The sequence below is a fragment of the Lycium barbarum genome, chromosome 7 (assembly GCF_019175385.1).
Source record: "Lycium barbarum isolate Lr01 chromosome 7, ASM1917538v2, whole genome shotgun sequence".
Classification (NCBI taxonomy): Eukaryota; Viridiplantae; Streptophyta; class Magnoliopsida; order Solanales; family Solanaceae; genus Lycium; species Lycium barbarum.
In genome coordinates this window covers 118,155,555-118,169,697 of record NC_083343.1, presented here as the reverse complement: position 1 = coordinate 118,169,697, position 14,143 = coordinate 118,155,555, and the positions used below count along the sequence as shown (strand labels likewise).

General features: G+C 33.8%; 1 protein-coding gene across 1 annotated transcript; it reads left to right on the top strand.

Moving 5' to 3' along the window:
* The first annotated feature begins 9,539 nt into the window (after positions 1-9,539).
* LOC132603977 (classical arabinogalactan protein 5-like) lies at positions 9,540-10,226 on the top strand. The gene has a single exon (XM_060317280.1). The coding sequence runs from the start codon at positions 9,652-9,654 to the stop codon at positions 10,033-10,035; it is 384 nt and encodes a 127-aa protein (XP_060173263.1). The 5' UTR covers positions 9,540-9,651; the 3' UTR covers positions 10,036-10,226.
* Positions 10,227-14,143: the final 3,917 nt, after the last annotated feature.

Below are 14,143 nucleotides of genomic sequence, written 5' to 3'. Positions count from 1 at the left end.
AAAATAAAACTTCAAATTGCAAAGTCAATCACCTCTAATGCATTATATATATATATATATATTATATTCCCTTTGAGTTTGCGGCGATGAAAATCTGCACTCAATGCGGTACTTTGGGTCTCCGCTGCTGTACGATAATTGTACACCATATCAAAAGAAAATATCAAAATGGTCCTTAATGAGAATAAAAAGACACACAAACAAAAAGAGCTGTTTGTGAGAACTTAAAGAGAAGAAATCATAGGAATGTTGGACCACCACTGCTTTCCATCAAACAAGAAACGTACAGTTTCCATTATCCAACAACCATTCTATGTTATTTTATCATTAAATGAACCTTCCAATCATTGAGTCATCATTATGCTATCTCTAAGTTTTACCAATTTCTAATATATACAGGCAAGGACTGCACACGAATTAAAGGAGGGTCCTGTGAAGAAATCAATTCAATTATCTAACCTGAACTAGTATTTGATGGGAACTGCACTGCCACTTCTCTTCTCACGGTTGAGCAGTTTTCTTTTCTTTTTTCCTTCTTTTCGTGCAAACTTTTAATCTCAAAAGCCAATAATAACTCTTTCACCCTAATATATTAGATATTCTAGTATGTGGACTAGGAATAAATGGGACTAGCCCACTCTTATAAATTACCCAAATTACTTAGTCACCCAATTAATATGTAACAGTATAAATTAGGCTCACTAGCCACCAAATTAATTCTCCAACTTATACCTTATATAACTGCAAATAAAATTCCTATGAATAAGCTATTCACACACATTAAATAAATATATTTCAAAATTTACACATCAATTATATAACCATGCCCCTATCCCTACAAGTTAGGAATACCATTTAAAGCTACGAAAAGGGTATTTTAACGAAAAGAGTCCAAAAGTGTTAAACGACCAAACGAGTCGTTACAACACACCCCTTAAGAAACTACTCACTCAAAAAAAAATGTAAATTGACTAACTATCCCTAACTAAATAGACATTGTGATTTGATCACATAACACTTGATAGGGGCAAATTTGAAAAGATAAATTAATTGTTTCTTGATTTAATAAGTGAATACTTTTTTTGACTCAAAAAAGAGTTAAGTGGATACTTTTTTTTTTAATCCGGAAGAAATAATTTATTTTAATTGAAGGTAGCAAAATAAAACAATTAATTAGATTACAGTAGATGTCATGCTACTTTTTTTTTTTTTAAGTAAGAAAGAAAAAGAAATTGAATGTTCTTGATTCTTGAATTCTAGTGGGGCCACGTTTATGCACCCACTTTTGAGAAATGGAATGGTCTTGATTCTTGGAGTCGTCTACCCTCACTTTTCACTTTATTAGCGAAAATGCCATGACTAACGACGAAAAAGTCAGCAAGCTCACTCTTCTATATAGTTAAAATTCAGGACAACTTACATAAATAGCTACCTTTTATTGGCTTCTAACTAGATATAACTATAAAATGCAAAATTATCAAGCGTAGCTACTTTTCTTTAAAAACGCGTGTATTTCTATTTTTTTGAAATATAGAGAAATACAGTGAACAGTAAACATGCTCCAGTGAAATCAGGAGCTATTTATGGAATAGATTTTTTGAAATACAATGAAATACAGGAAAATACAAAATCGGGTTGAGTAAAAATTGACTATATTTTTGGAACAAATTCTTCTTTTTCTTTTTAAATGGTAAGTTAAATTAAATTAACCATATTTCACGCATTCCATAACAGCTCACGAATCTCTCTCTACTTTTATCACAATCAAAACTTTTTAAATTCAAAAACCACTAAAGATCTGAAAACTTCCAAATATAGAAAAATATATGCTGCAATGCAATGAAATATGGTTGATTGTTTAAGAAATATAAACTTGTAGTATGCGTATATATAATGGAATACAATGAAATATATCAGAAACTATTTCATAAATTAGAAATACAAAATGCAGAATTACACTGAGATACAGTGAAATACAAAAATCGTGAAAACAAAGTGGAGCAAAAATAGGTTCTACACAAAAAAGAAGAAGATAAATACAGTGAAATACAGTGAAATAATACACTGAAATATACTGAAACATTTTATCAAACACTTGGTGGGCGTGAAGCTCCACAACTCTCATCAATGGCGTTTCTACAACTTCCACACTAACCACAGATTCACCAAAAAATCAAGAAGAAGAAAAAGTTAACAACTTTGAGAACAATTCTCCTTTATCAGGCCCAAAATTTTCTCTACCCTACAGGTGCCAACTTGAGCTTCGACTCTTTTAGTGTCTTCTCTGTAGATTGCAACAGGTTGGGCTTTTAAAGCAAAATTGACATGGAGCACTTGAGCAATCCGTCTAGTTTAATGGGACTTTGTCATCTGAATTGGTTCCCTCAGCTCCCAATTCCCTTACCCAACCGGTTTTCGAATTTTGTAAACTTTCCTGTTGATCAAGACATCCATTTTCTTCATTTTACCTGTTGTCCTCCTTTATTCGTTACCTACACTGTGTGGGTAACGATTAAGGAAGATGGAATCGTGCTAATAATGATGATAGATAATGGGCGTATAATACAGTTGAAAATATTAAAGATGGGAGAGAAATTAATTTGAAAAGAGAAGAGATTAGGAGTTATTGGGGAACATGGGCCGTAAGTTTAGGGGAAATATAGAGACGCTTGTAGATAAGTTACAACTGGTAATTTTGAAATTAATTTAAGCTACTAAAAATAAATAAAATAAAAGGTAGCTATTATTAATAAATAAGTCTTAGAGGTAGTTATGTCCAGTAAATTTTCCTAAAATTCAACTAATTTTTGCCGTTCATATTTGTTAAGGATTTTGACCAAAAAAAAAAAAAATCTAAACATTTTTTTATTGTTAAAGGTGATATATTAGAAAGGAATATAAAAAACAACCAGGATAGAAATCGACCCCATTATTCTACAATAGTGAAACAAAGTAAGCAAAGACGAGATGCGTAAATCACATGGTGGATGATATTAATCAAGATGGAGTTCAAAAGTTGAGTTTACTAAGATTAAGTATCTAATAATAAAAAAATTAAATTATACGAGAAAAATATTATTTTAATACCTTGTGGCTTATTACTCTAAAATATATTAATGTCTTACTACTTAATATATTGAAATAAAATTTGAGAGTTTAGCCTTTTGAGTGTCGCGTAGTCATTCCCATCACCCGGGTCCAAGGTATAAAGTTTAATGCTCAGTTATTTTCAAAAATACTACTCCATGTAAAGTATAGTATAAATTTATTTAGTACATAATTTAGTATTTTTTTCTATTATTTTTATAAAATTTTAAAACTATGCAATTATTTTAAACGATTGTAAATTTATATAAAAACCTATAATTTTATTCAAAAGAATCTAATAATCGATTTGATATAGATCTATTTGGCATTCAATCGGATTTTGTAGAACCAAATCTAGTCTCATAGTCATCTCTTTTTTTTTTTTTTTTTTGTTTCTCACCCGGTGTCCGGTAATCGCATTGGAGCCCGACTATATCCGGATTCGCGCTGCATAGAGTCCCATTTGGAGGAAAGCGCTCCCTACCAAGAATTTTCCATATCCAAGGCTCGAACCCAAGATCTCTAATTAAGAGAGGAGACAGCTAATCCGCTGTACCACTTCCTTTGGTGGTTCATAGCCATCTCTTTTAACATAACCTTTCGGTGTTTTTTTTAATGCTTCCCTCAAATCAAAACCATGGACAACTCCTAAGCATGAGCGCATTATACTGATTGAACCAAAGTTATCTATTTTTTATCTTGATAAATTAATAGTTCTTCCGTCCCAGTTTAAGTGTCTTACTTCTTTTGTGGTCTGTCCAAAAAAAGAGTAATTCTTTTTATATTTAGTAAGTTCACAAATCAAATATTCTATATGATAAGTTTAAAATCACAAGATAAGTTTTTGTTACTTTACACATCTTTAATTTTAGGCTATAAGATTTAAAAATCTCTATTTATTTTTTAAACTATATGCTCAGTCAAACTAAAATACTTAAAATGGGATGGAAGGAGTATAATTTACTGTAAACCTAGGTTGCGCGTAAATATTTTACGGCCTCGCTACCCGCCCACCCCCACGCTAAACAAATTTTAAGATCCCCCCTAGTAAGGTTTGAACGGGCCAATCATAACGGTAACCATTATGTTTGCCAATAATTAAACATCCGTCTTAGTGTTATAAATATCCAAGTAGTGGATATCCATTAATTTGAAAATATCCCAAAATATCCCAAATATCCCAAATATCCCAAAATATCCCAAAATATCTCCTTTGTATGTTGCTCCTATCAATAGGATGCACAGATGCAATGTTGAAAAAGAAGAAGTAAGATAATCTGATATCTCTCTACATATTCTCTCTACATATTTCTTCTGTGTATTTACTTCATAGTTTTATTTTATAACACGTTATCAGCACGAGCCTCAGCCATCTTGAGCAAATACTTTGAAAGTCTCGAAGGTGCAATTCTTGGAATTACACTGAGTACAAGTCGTTGCCTCCTGGAGATAAAGTAAATGACTTGCAGTACTTATTTAGTCTAAACAGTTCAGGTAACATGTTCCAAGTATTTTTCTATCTTTGTTTTGATGGTTGATTGTTGTTGACTTTAACAACTATGAAAATTTTAAACTGATTTTTGGGAGAAGCTCACCATCAACGTAGTAAGAAACATGGCCTTTCTTTTTTTAAATATTACTATGGAATATAGCACTTCGGCCTCTTTTTGCCAAAATATCTTGAAACCAAAGTTGCTGAAGGCCTTATGCCAATATTCTACTGGAAGGTTAGTTCGCAAATATGAATTGATTAAATGAGTTTATATCCGTGAACACCAGAAGTGGTAATATTTTTACGGGCTTATTGTGTTTATGATTGAAGATGTGTTAGAGAAACATTCTCCACATTATATGTATGCCTCGATTTGCTCCTGAAGTAGCAATATCATAAAAAAGGTATAAGCTATCACGATTTGATATGCTTAAGGCGCGTTCAGATAATTATGTTTTATTCCTGAAGAATTAAAACTTTTGATAAATGTTATAAATATAGATCCATTCCCTGAAGTGAATGTGATAATATGTAGTAAAGTCTATAAATATAAACATGCATTTGATTATGAAAATATCATGATCCATCTCCAGAAGAGGTAGAATAATTGAGAAGAAATATTCTGAATATTATATGTTTTATTCCCGAAGTGGTAAAACTTGAAACTTTATTCCCGGAGTGGTAAACTTGAAACTTTACTCCCGAAGCAGTAAAACTGTGAAACTTTACTCCTGAAGCAGAAAGAATTACCAAAATATCTGAGAAATACTCTGAAGCAATGTTTTCTTGTGTTTGAGCAAAATAACGAGCTATTGATGAGCGTCGTATTTCAAGCACATTTAAATAATCAGGTTTCATTCCCCGAAGTGAATGAACAAATACCACAACTTATCTCCTGGAGGGATAAAATACAAGGAATGTAGATGTTATATTCTGGTGGTATGAAATTCAGACATTGCTACATGTACCTGTTGTACGTCGAAACATATTTCTAAGGCAAAAGGAAGTAGAGTAGAATGCTTTCTCCTATAACCACATTAATACATTATGGTTAGTTGTTATTGATTTCCTTGAAGGAAATAACAATTAATATATTTCTTTATGAAGGATTTGATTATTATGTGTTTGAGCTTAGATACAAAATACTCAGTTAATCATGAATCTCCCTGAAGGAGATGTTTGAAATATTGAAGTTTAGAATTCAATGTTTATTTCGTGACACCAGTAGTGTCGAAATTTGCTTTAATGGTACCAGAAGTATTTAAGAAATATTTGGTAATAGAAATTAATGATCAAAGGCTCCAGAAGAGCTAATTATTTATTTACAAGTATCATGACACTAGCAGTGTCCAAATAATATATGATTATGGTGAACAAATTGATGTCTCTCGAAGAGCTTATATATGATAGTACCATTCATCTCAAATCATAATTATTTCGATCGAAAAATAAATTATAGTAAACCTGAAGTTTACTAGCGAGAAAAATGGTCATCATATTGAGACTACAGATGATTGGAAGATTGAATATCTCCAACTTATTACGGGTAGGGTCACGTGTGTAAAGCGTTACCCGAGCATGATGAGATCGCATGTCACAATAAACCAGAAGTTTTGACATAAAATTTCATGCAATAGTAAACCAGAAGTTTATTAAAAGAAATAGTACTCGTCATAGTAACTTGAAGTTTACGGGTACAGATAATTTTATCAGTTGACAAGATCATTTTGATCGTCCTGATTTAAATCTGATGTGCTAATTGAGTATTAAAAAACATATTGAAGAACTAGAAGATTCTTCAAGAATTTGTTTGTGTTGCTTGTTCTCATGATAAGTTGATTACACCAGCTAATGTTGGGACTGAATCCCCAAAATTCTGAAAAATATAAAAGGTGAATGTGGGCCCCTTCACCTGCAATGTGATGTCTTAAATAGATGCATCTATTTAAGACAGTCACATGTATGTTTATTGTCAACTGACAGTTTGACATTTACAAAGTTGCTTGCTCAAAATAATTGAGTTGGAAGCACAATTTTCAGAATATGTAATCAAGACAATCATCTTGATAATGCCGGTTTATATCTAAGTTGGTTTGGCATTGGATGCCTCTATAATACAGCTAAACCATTGCTTATGAGAACAGAGTTTCAGATGTTGGTCTGAGATATGATATATTGCATACAACAACACTTGTATGCTTCAGATCAATAAATTTTGATAAATTCTCCCCTCATATTTGGTTCAGGGTCAGGAACTAGATATTTTCATCTTTTAGCATTTGATGTGCGGTACATGATTAATGGATATACCATGATGCACATAGATGGATTTTTCCAAAGAAAATGGGGACATATGTCACTAAAATAAGGGGGAGAGAATAAGCAGCTAAGAAATATGTTGTGAATTATCATCAGTATGATCCTCAGATAATTCAAGTCAAATGCTGGAAGCATTTGCTGACCCAACTATTTCATATTTCATCTGCAAAATGATCTTAATGTCCCTGAAGGACAAAGTCTACAGCGTGCATGGAGCATGGTAGACCAATCGGTTCCAAATATAATAATCCTTGAAAAAGGGAGGAGCAAATGATCATAATAAGGAGGCAATGTGCTCTTGAAGAGCTACGACATAACACTTCATAAACCTTATAGGAGGTTCATGTACCTGAAAATAATGAAGTGATGAGATCTCAGTAAGTTATGTCGAATTGCGAACCGATACAACATGATATCTTGTCGACAATATACAATATAGCGCGCAATATTGTATAAGGTTGTGAGGATTTGATTTCTACGTCTCTTAAAGCATGTTGACGTAGAATAATTACCAAGTAAAATGATCCATCTTGGTAAACGTAATGTTTTTTGGGCCAGCAGTCCAAACAACAGAAGATGTCACATTATTTATACTGATGGATGCTGTCACGGCCTATGTGGCTTACTTGATGAAATTTATATGAAAATTCCCGAAGGATATAAAATGCCTGAAGCATTTGGTTTAAAGTCTCGGGAAATGTATTCAATCAGATTACAAAGATCATTATATGGTTTAAAACAATCAGGGTGTATGTGGTATAATCGCCTAAGTGAGTACTTGATAAATGAAGGATATATAAATGATGCCATTTGTCCATGTGTTTTTATTAAGAAAACAAAATCGGGGTTCATTATACTTGTTGTTTATGTTGATGACATAAACCTCATTGGAACTCCAGAAGAGCTCCAAAAGGCGATTGAATATTTGAAGAAAGAATTTGAGATGAAAGATCTCGGAAAGACAAAACTCTGTCTTGGTCTGCAAATTGAACATTTCGCAAAAGGGATCTTTATACATCAATCTACCTATACTGAGAAAGTTTTAAATCGGTTTTACATGGACAATGCGCATCCTTTAAGTACTCCTATGGTTGTTCGCTCACTTGAAGTGAGCAAAGATCCGTTCCGACCTCAGGAAGAAAAAGAAGAGCTACTTGGTCCTGAAGTACCATATCTTAGTGCAATAGGTGCACTTATGTATCTTGCTAATGCTACAAGACCTGACATAGCATTTTCTGATAATTTGCTAGCAAGATATAGCTCTTCTCCTACACGGAGGCATTGGAACGGGATTAAGCATATATTGCGATATCTGAAGGGAACTAGCGATATGGGTCTGTTTTATACTAACAAAGGTAGTATAGATCTTGTTGGTTATGCAGATGCAGGTTATTTATCTGATCCACATAAAGCTCGATCTCAAACGGGCTATCTGTTTACATGCGGAGGTACTGCTATATCATGGCGATCGACCAAGCAGTCCATTGTTGCTACTTCTTCAAATCATGCTGAGATAATCGCTATTCATGAAGCAAGTAGAGAATGTGTGTGGTTGAGATCAGTGATACATTTCATCAGAGAAAGATGTGGCTTGAAGTGTGATACAAAAATACCCACAGTATTATATGAAGATAATGCTGCATGCATAGCTCAATTAAAAGGAGGTTTCATAAAAGGAGATAGAACAAAACACATTTCAACAAAGTTATTTTTCACACATGATCTCCAGAAGAATGGTGATATTGATGTGCAACAAATCCGTTCAAGTGACAATCCTGCAGATTTGTTCACTAAATCTTTGCCAACTTCAACTCTTGAGAAGATGATATTCAAGATTGGAATGCGAAGACTCCGACATCTGAATCTTGGTCTTCGTCAGGGGGAGTGAAATACGCGTTGTACTCTTTTTTCCTTAACCAAGTTTTGTCCCATTGGGTTTTCTTGGTAAGGTTTTTAATGAGACAGCTCTCAAAGCGTATTTCTAGATATGTGCACTCTTTTTCCTTCATTAGGACTTTTTCCCATAGGTTTTTTTTTTTTTTTTATAAGGTTTTAACGAGGTACATCATCTATTAATGGACATCCAAGGGGGAGTGTTATAAATATCCAACTAGTGGATATCCATTAATTTGGAAATATCCCAAAATATCCCAAATATCCCAAAATATCCCAAAATATCTCCTTTGTATGTTGCTCCTATAAATAGGATGCACAGATGCAATGTTGAAAGAGAAGAAGTAAGATAATCTGATATCTCTCTACATATTCTCTCTACATATTTCTTCTGTGTATTTACTTCATAGTTTTATTTTATAACACTTAGCTTGTTTTTCACCAAAAAAAAAAAAATCGGAAAAGTTCTTAAAAAAAAAAAAAAATGCTTTTTACTCTAGACAATTTTATAAAGATATTATTTCAAATAAAAAAAATACAAAGAAAGATTCAAACAAAATTCACACGCTAAAAAAAATATAACCTGCTGGACTCAGTCGCAACTCACATCCCCTCTTTTCTTCCTCTGTCGTTGAGTTGTCAACTAATTATCAGTCCACATTCCTTATTTTAAATTAACCTTTTTCTCTAAACGGACTTACTAAAATTAATCCCCATATTTCCCTCCTATAAATACACTATTTTTCCTTCCATTTTTCAAAAAGTACTCAGCTCATATTTCCATTTCTTCCTCTAATAATACCTGTTTGTGCTTCTTCCACTTTTTCTCTCCCCAAAAGCTCCTTGTCATAAAAGCCAGAATGGCATACTCAAAGGTAATCATTGCTCTAATGTTGGCGTTTGTTGCCGGATCTGCTTTAGCACAAGCACCTGGAGCATCTCCAGCAGCTTCTCCTAAGAGTTCTCCGGCACCGGTAGCATCACCTCCTCCTACTACATCAACACCACCTGTCTCTGCTCCTACAACTGCATCTTCTCCATCCGATTCTCCAATGGCATCCCCACCAGCTCCACCAACTGTTGACACTCCAGCATCATCTCCTTCAGGCGGTGCTTCTCCTCCATCTATCTCTGCCGCTCCCGGGGGTTCTCCTACCGAATCACCAAACTCTGCTTCCTTCAACAGAGTCGCTGTCGCCGGATCTGCTGTTGCAGCTGTCTTTGCTGCTGCTTTCATGCTCTAAATCTCTGATCTGTGAATATTTGCATTTTTTCATTCACCGGAGTTGATGAGTTAGAGTTTATTTTTCATTGTTCTAATGTTCATTCTTTTTTTACTTTTGACTTTTATATATTTTGATGGTGGTAGTCTAACCGCTGTTGATTTTCTTGTACTATTCTTATTGTTAAATATTATTACGGGATTCTTTGTTTATTTGTTGAGAGTACTATGATTCCAATTTCTCATTTCTGTTGGAATCTGAATTGGAATCTGTTTTTGTTTGAATTAAGCAAAGCATATAATGCGAGTTTTGTAGGGATCTAGTAGCTTCTGTTGGTTGACTAGCTCAACTCTCATTTTGACGAGATTCGAATCACACGTTATAATTTTCTCCCTATTTTTTTTTTCCCTCCCCTTTCAGTTACCCTAAGGAAGGGAGCCTTGGCGTAATTGGTAAAGTTGCTGTCATGTGACCAGGAGGTCACGGGTTCAAGCTGTGAAAACAGCCTCTTGCAAAAATGTAAGGTAAGGCTGCGTACAATAGACCCTTGTGGTCCGGTCCTTTTTCGGACCCTGCGCATAGCGCGAACTTAGTGCACCGGACTGTTTTTTTTTTTTTTTTTTTTTATATATAATGCGAGTTTTCTCTCTGCTTTTGCCTCTTTGAGTTGCGAGGATTTTTTTTGAATTTTGAGTTGGGAGGAATGGACGCGGTCATGTAGTTTACGTGTCAACGATTTGGTTTGGCCAATTATTTTATAAAATTTACATCATACTATTAATTTTTAATTATTCTATTTTATATAATTAAACTCAACTTCAAAATCGTCCATTATTTCAAATTTTCTTTGATATCTGATTAATTTTATATTTTTGTTTTAAAACATGATATAATGATCACGGTTAGAAGTTAGAACACAGTATCATTCATACTTGCATACTTTGAAATAAAACTTTCTAAATAATTTTATTGTTTAAAGGTTATATATGAAAGGAATATAAAAAAAATACCCAGAATAGATCCATCTACTATTCTATAAACTAAACAAAATAAGCAAAGTCAAGAAGCCTAAATCATAGAGTTGATGATATTTATCGTGACTCATTTCCATTTCCTCCTCTTTATACCTTCTGTTATTATTTACTGTCTCTTCTTGTTCTCCGCTTAGCCTACTATTTTGTTCTTGTTGTTCCTCCTTTTATACCTGTTTCAACTTGTTCAACTTTACTTTGTCGAAAAGCTTATTCTCCAAAAGGCTGGAAACGGCATACTCAAAGGTAATCATTGCTCTAATGTTGGCGTATGTCGTAGGGGTGGCTTAAGAGTGAGATTAGTAAAACATTTGCTTTAGGCTCCTAAAATTTTGACGCCTCAAAAAATTAATGCTAAATTTTATGATTTTATTTTTTCTCTTAGACAATATTAAAAATTGTAGAAAAGTATAAAATTTATATCTAAAAGAAAGAAAGAAAAACATACTTACTTCCTAACATAAATAATTTTAGAAATTTGAACTAAACTACCCAAATCTTGATATTAATAAAGAAATGTTTTATGACAACATCCAAGGTAATGTATTGAAAACAAGTGGTTAACACCTTATTAACTTAAATTAATCATTACTATTATAAATAATAATAATATTATTATGTGAAGTAAAAAAGCTCTATGTCGCTTAAGAATACTACATTTAAATAAGAAGTATGAGAAAATGAAAAACAACACTAATTCTCTTTTTTTTGTACGTGTATAAGTATATATTAAGGCCTCAGATTAAAAATTGGCCTTATGTCATTAATTTTTTTGGGACGCCCTTAGTTTGTCGCTAGATCTACCTTGGCACAGGCAATGGGAGCATCTCCAACAGCTTCTCCGAAGAGTTCTCTAGCCGGTAGCATCACCTCCGCTGGCAACGACTCCTCCTCCTACTACTACATCAACACCCCTCCCTGCTTCTTCAAATGCTCCTACCTCTGGATCTTCTCCATCCGATTCTCCATTGGCATTTTGATACGTCCAAATTATACCTTTAAAATTAGGAGTAAGCGGTTGTTGTCAAATATAGAACCCAACAAGGTTGGGTCGAATCCCACAGAGAACACAATGAAGAAATATACTTGCTAACTGTAACGCTCGACTATTAGTCTATATTTCAGGGGAGAGTGGAATATAATAATAATTGGTTTGAAGTTTGATCATTAATGTCTACGAGTTTTTGTTATAAAATGTAAACTATTGGTAAAGGGACTAAGGCTGCGGTTCCAATGGAAAGTAATGCGAATGCGTATCAATCCAACTCCTTTATCTGTGTCGATGTAATTAAACATGGGCTACTCGAGTCTATCAAAAGTTTCTCAACCAAATTGATAAATATCATTATTAAGCTTTCTCAAGCCTTAGAATGTGGAAAATATGAACACCCATTTTATTTCAAGTAATTTTTCTATCTCTAGCTCAAGTTATTAGATGAGGTTTATAAGCCTCAAAGTCTTGCTATTTACTCTTTTCCTGACTTTCCCCTTGTTTCTCAGGCAAAGAAAAATTAACTAGGTACAAATAATGTTGTACATCATTAAATGACATTAAAGGTTGAAGAGTACATAGAAAAACATCTTTACACATAAATGGAGGTTGAATACAAAATCCAATCACATAACTAGCACATTTGGTCCCATAGCCTTAGCTAAATGGTTTAGCTCCTCATATTCATTAAATAGAAATTTGTAGCAAAGTGAATATTCATAAAGCTTATAATAGTGTTAATGGAGAAGATGACAAAAAGATGAAGAATCTTCTTAGAAGCTTCCACAATAAATAGTATTCAAAGCTCTCTCAATGCTAAAAGACAACTAGAAAGTAAAAGTGGGGGAATATTCAATAATGTGCACAGAGCACTAGGTAAAAGTATTTATAGAGGAAGGACAAAAACTCAAATCTCGGAACAAATTGACGACTTGCGACCAAAGTTTGCGGTCGCAACACGAGTTTGCGACCGCAAGTCACTCAGCATTCCTTCCTGGTCCACTTGAAGATGCGACCACAAATCGAGTTTGCGGTACTGCATGTGCTTCGCATATTAGCGCATTTTGCTTGGCTCACCGGATGTTCAGGCTTGGAAAATGCAGTCGCATTTCTGAAGTTGCGGTGCCGCATTCGCACCGCAAGTTGACGTACTTTGTTCAGCTCACTGTCGTTTTTTTGGGCAAAAGATGCGGCCGCAAGTTCAACTTGCGGTGCCACATATTTGCCGCAACTTTTTGCTCTTTTGCTCCTTTTGTTCCATTTTGTCCCTCTTTTGTCCTCGACTCACAAAATCTGAAAACACACGAAAACACTATGAAAACACGAATAAACACTTAAAAAGACTACTCAAAAAGTATAAGTAGTGAATGTAAAAAGCCCTAAAATTCACGACTTATCACATCTCCTCCGGCTCCCCAGCTATCGACACTCCGACATCTTCTCCTTCCGATGGTGCTTCTCCTCCATCCATTGTTGTCGCTCTCGGCGGTTCTCTGACCTCATCTCCTACCTTTGCTTCCTTGAACTGAGTCTCCATCACCGGATTTACTGCTGTAGCTGTCTTTGCTGCTGTTATGATGCTTTATATCTTTGATTTGTGAGATATTTTGCATTTTTATTCACGGGAATTGATGAGTTAAGGTTTATTTTTCACAATTTTTTGTTAATTCTTTTTTACTTTTGACTTTTACTGGTGGTGGTATCGTAACCGTTTTTGAGCTATTTGTACTAATATATTCTTTTTGTTGAATATGATTACGGGATTCTTTGTTTATTTATGGAGAGCACTAAGATTCTGATTTCCTCTTCCTCATTTCCGTTAGAATTTGTTATGTTTGAATTAAGCAAAGCATATAACGATGAGTATAATCTCTGTTTTTTCCTCTTTGAGCTACCAGGAATTTCATACTTGAGAAATGAGCAGTCATGTAGTTCATATGATTTGGTTCCACCGATTATTTTATAAAATTTATATCTTATTACCTCCTCGATTATTCTATTTTATATAATTAAAATTAAAAGTTTCAAAACCGTCCTCGTCATCTTAATTTCTCTTTAGTATAAATATGAATCGATAATTTTCATCACTTATTTTAAAACGTCATGT

Bases quoted from the DNA above. Each gene is read 5' to 3' on its own strand.
- LOC132603977 (XM_060317280.1), top strand. From the start codon at position 9,652: ATGGCATACTCAAAGGTAATCATTGCTCTAATGTTGGCGTTTGTTGCC.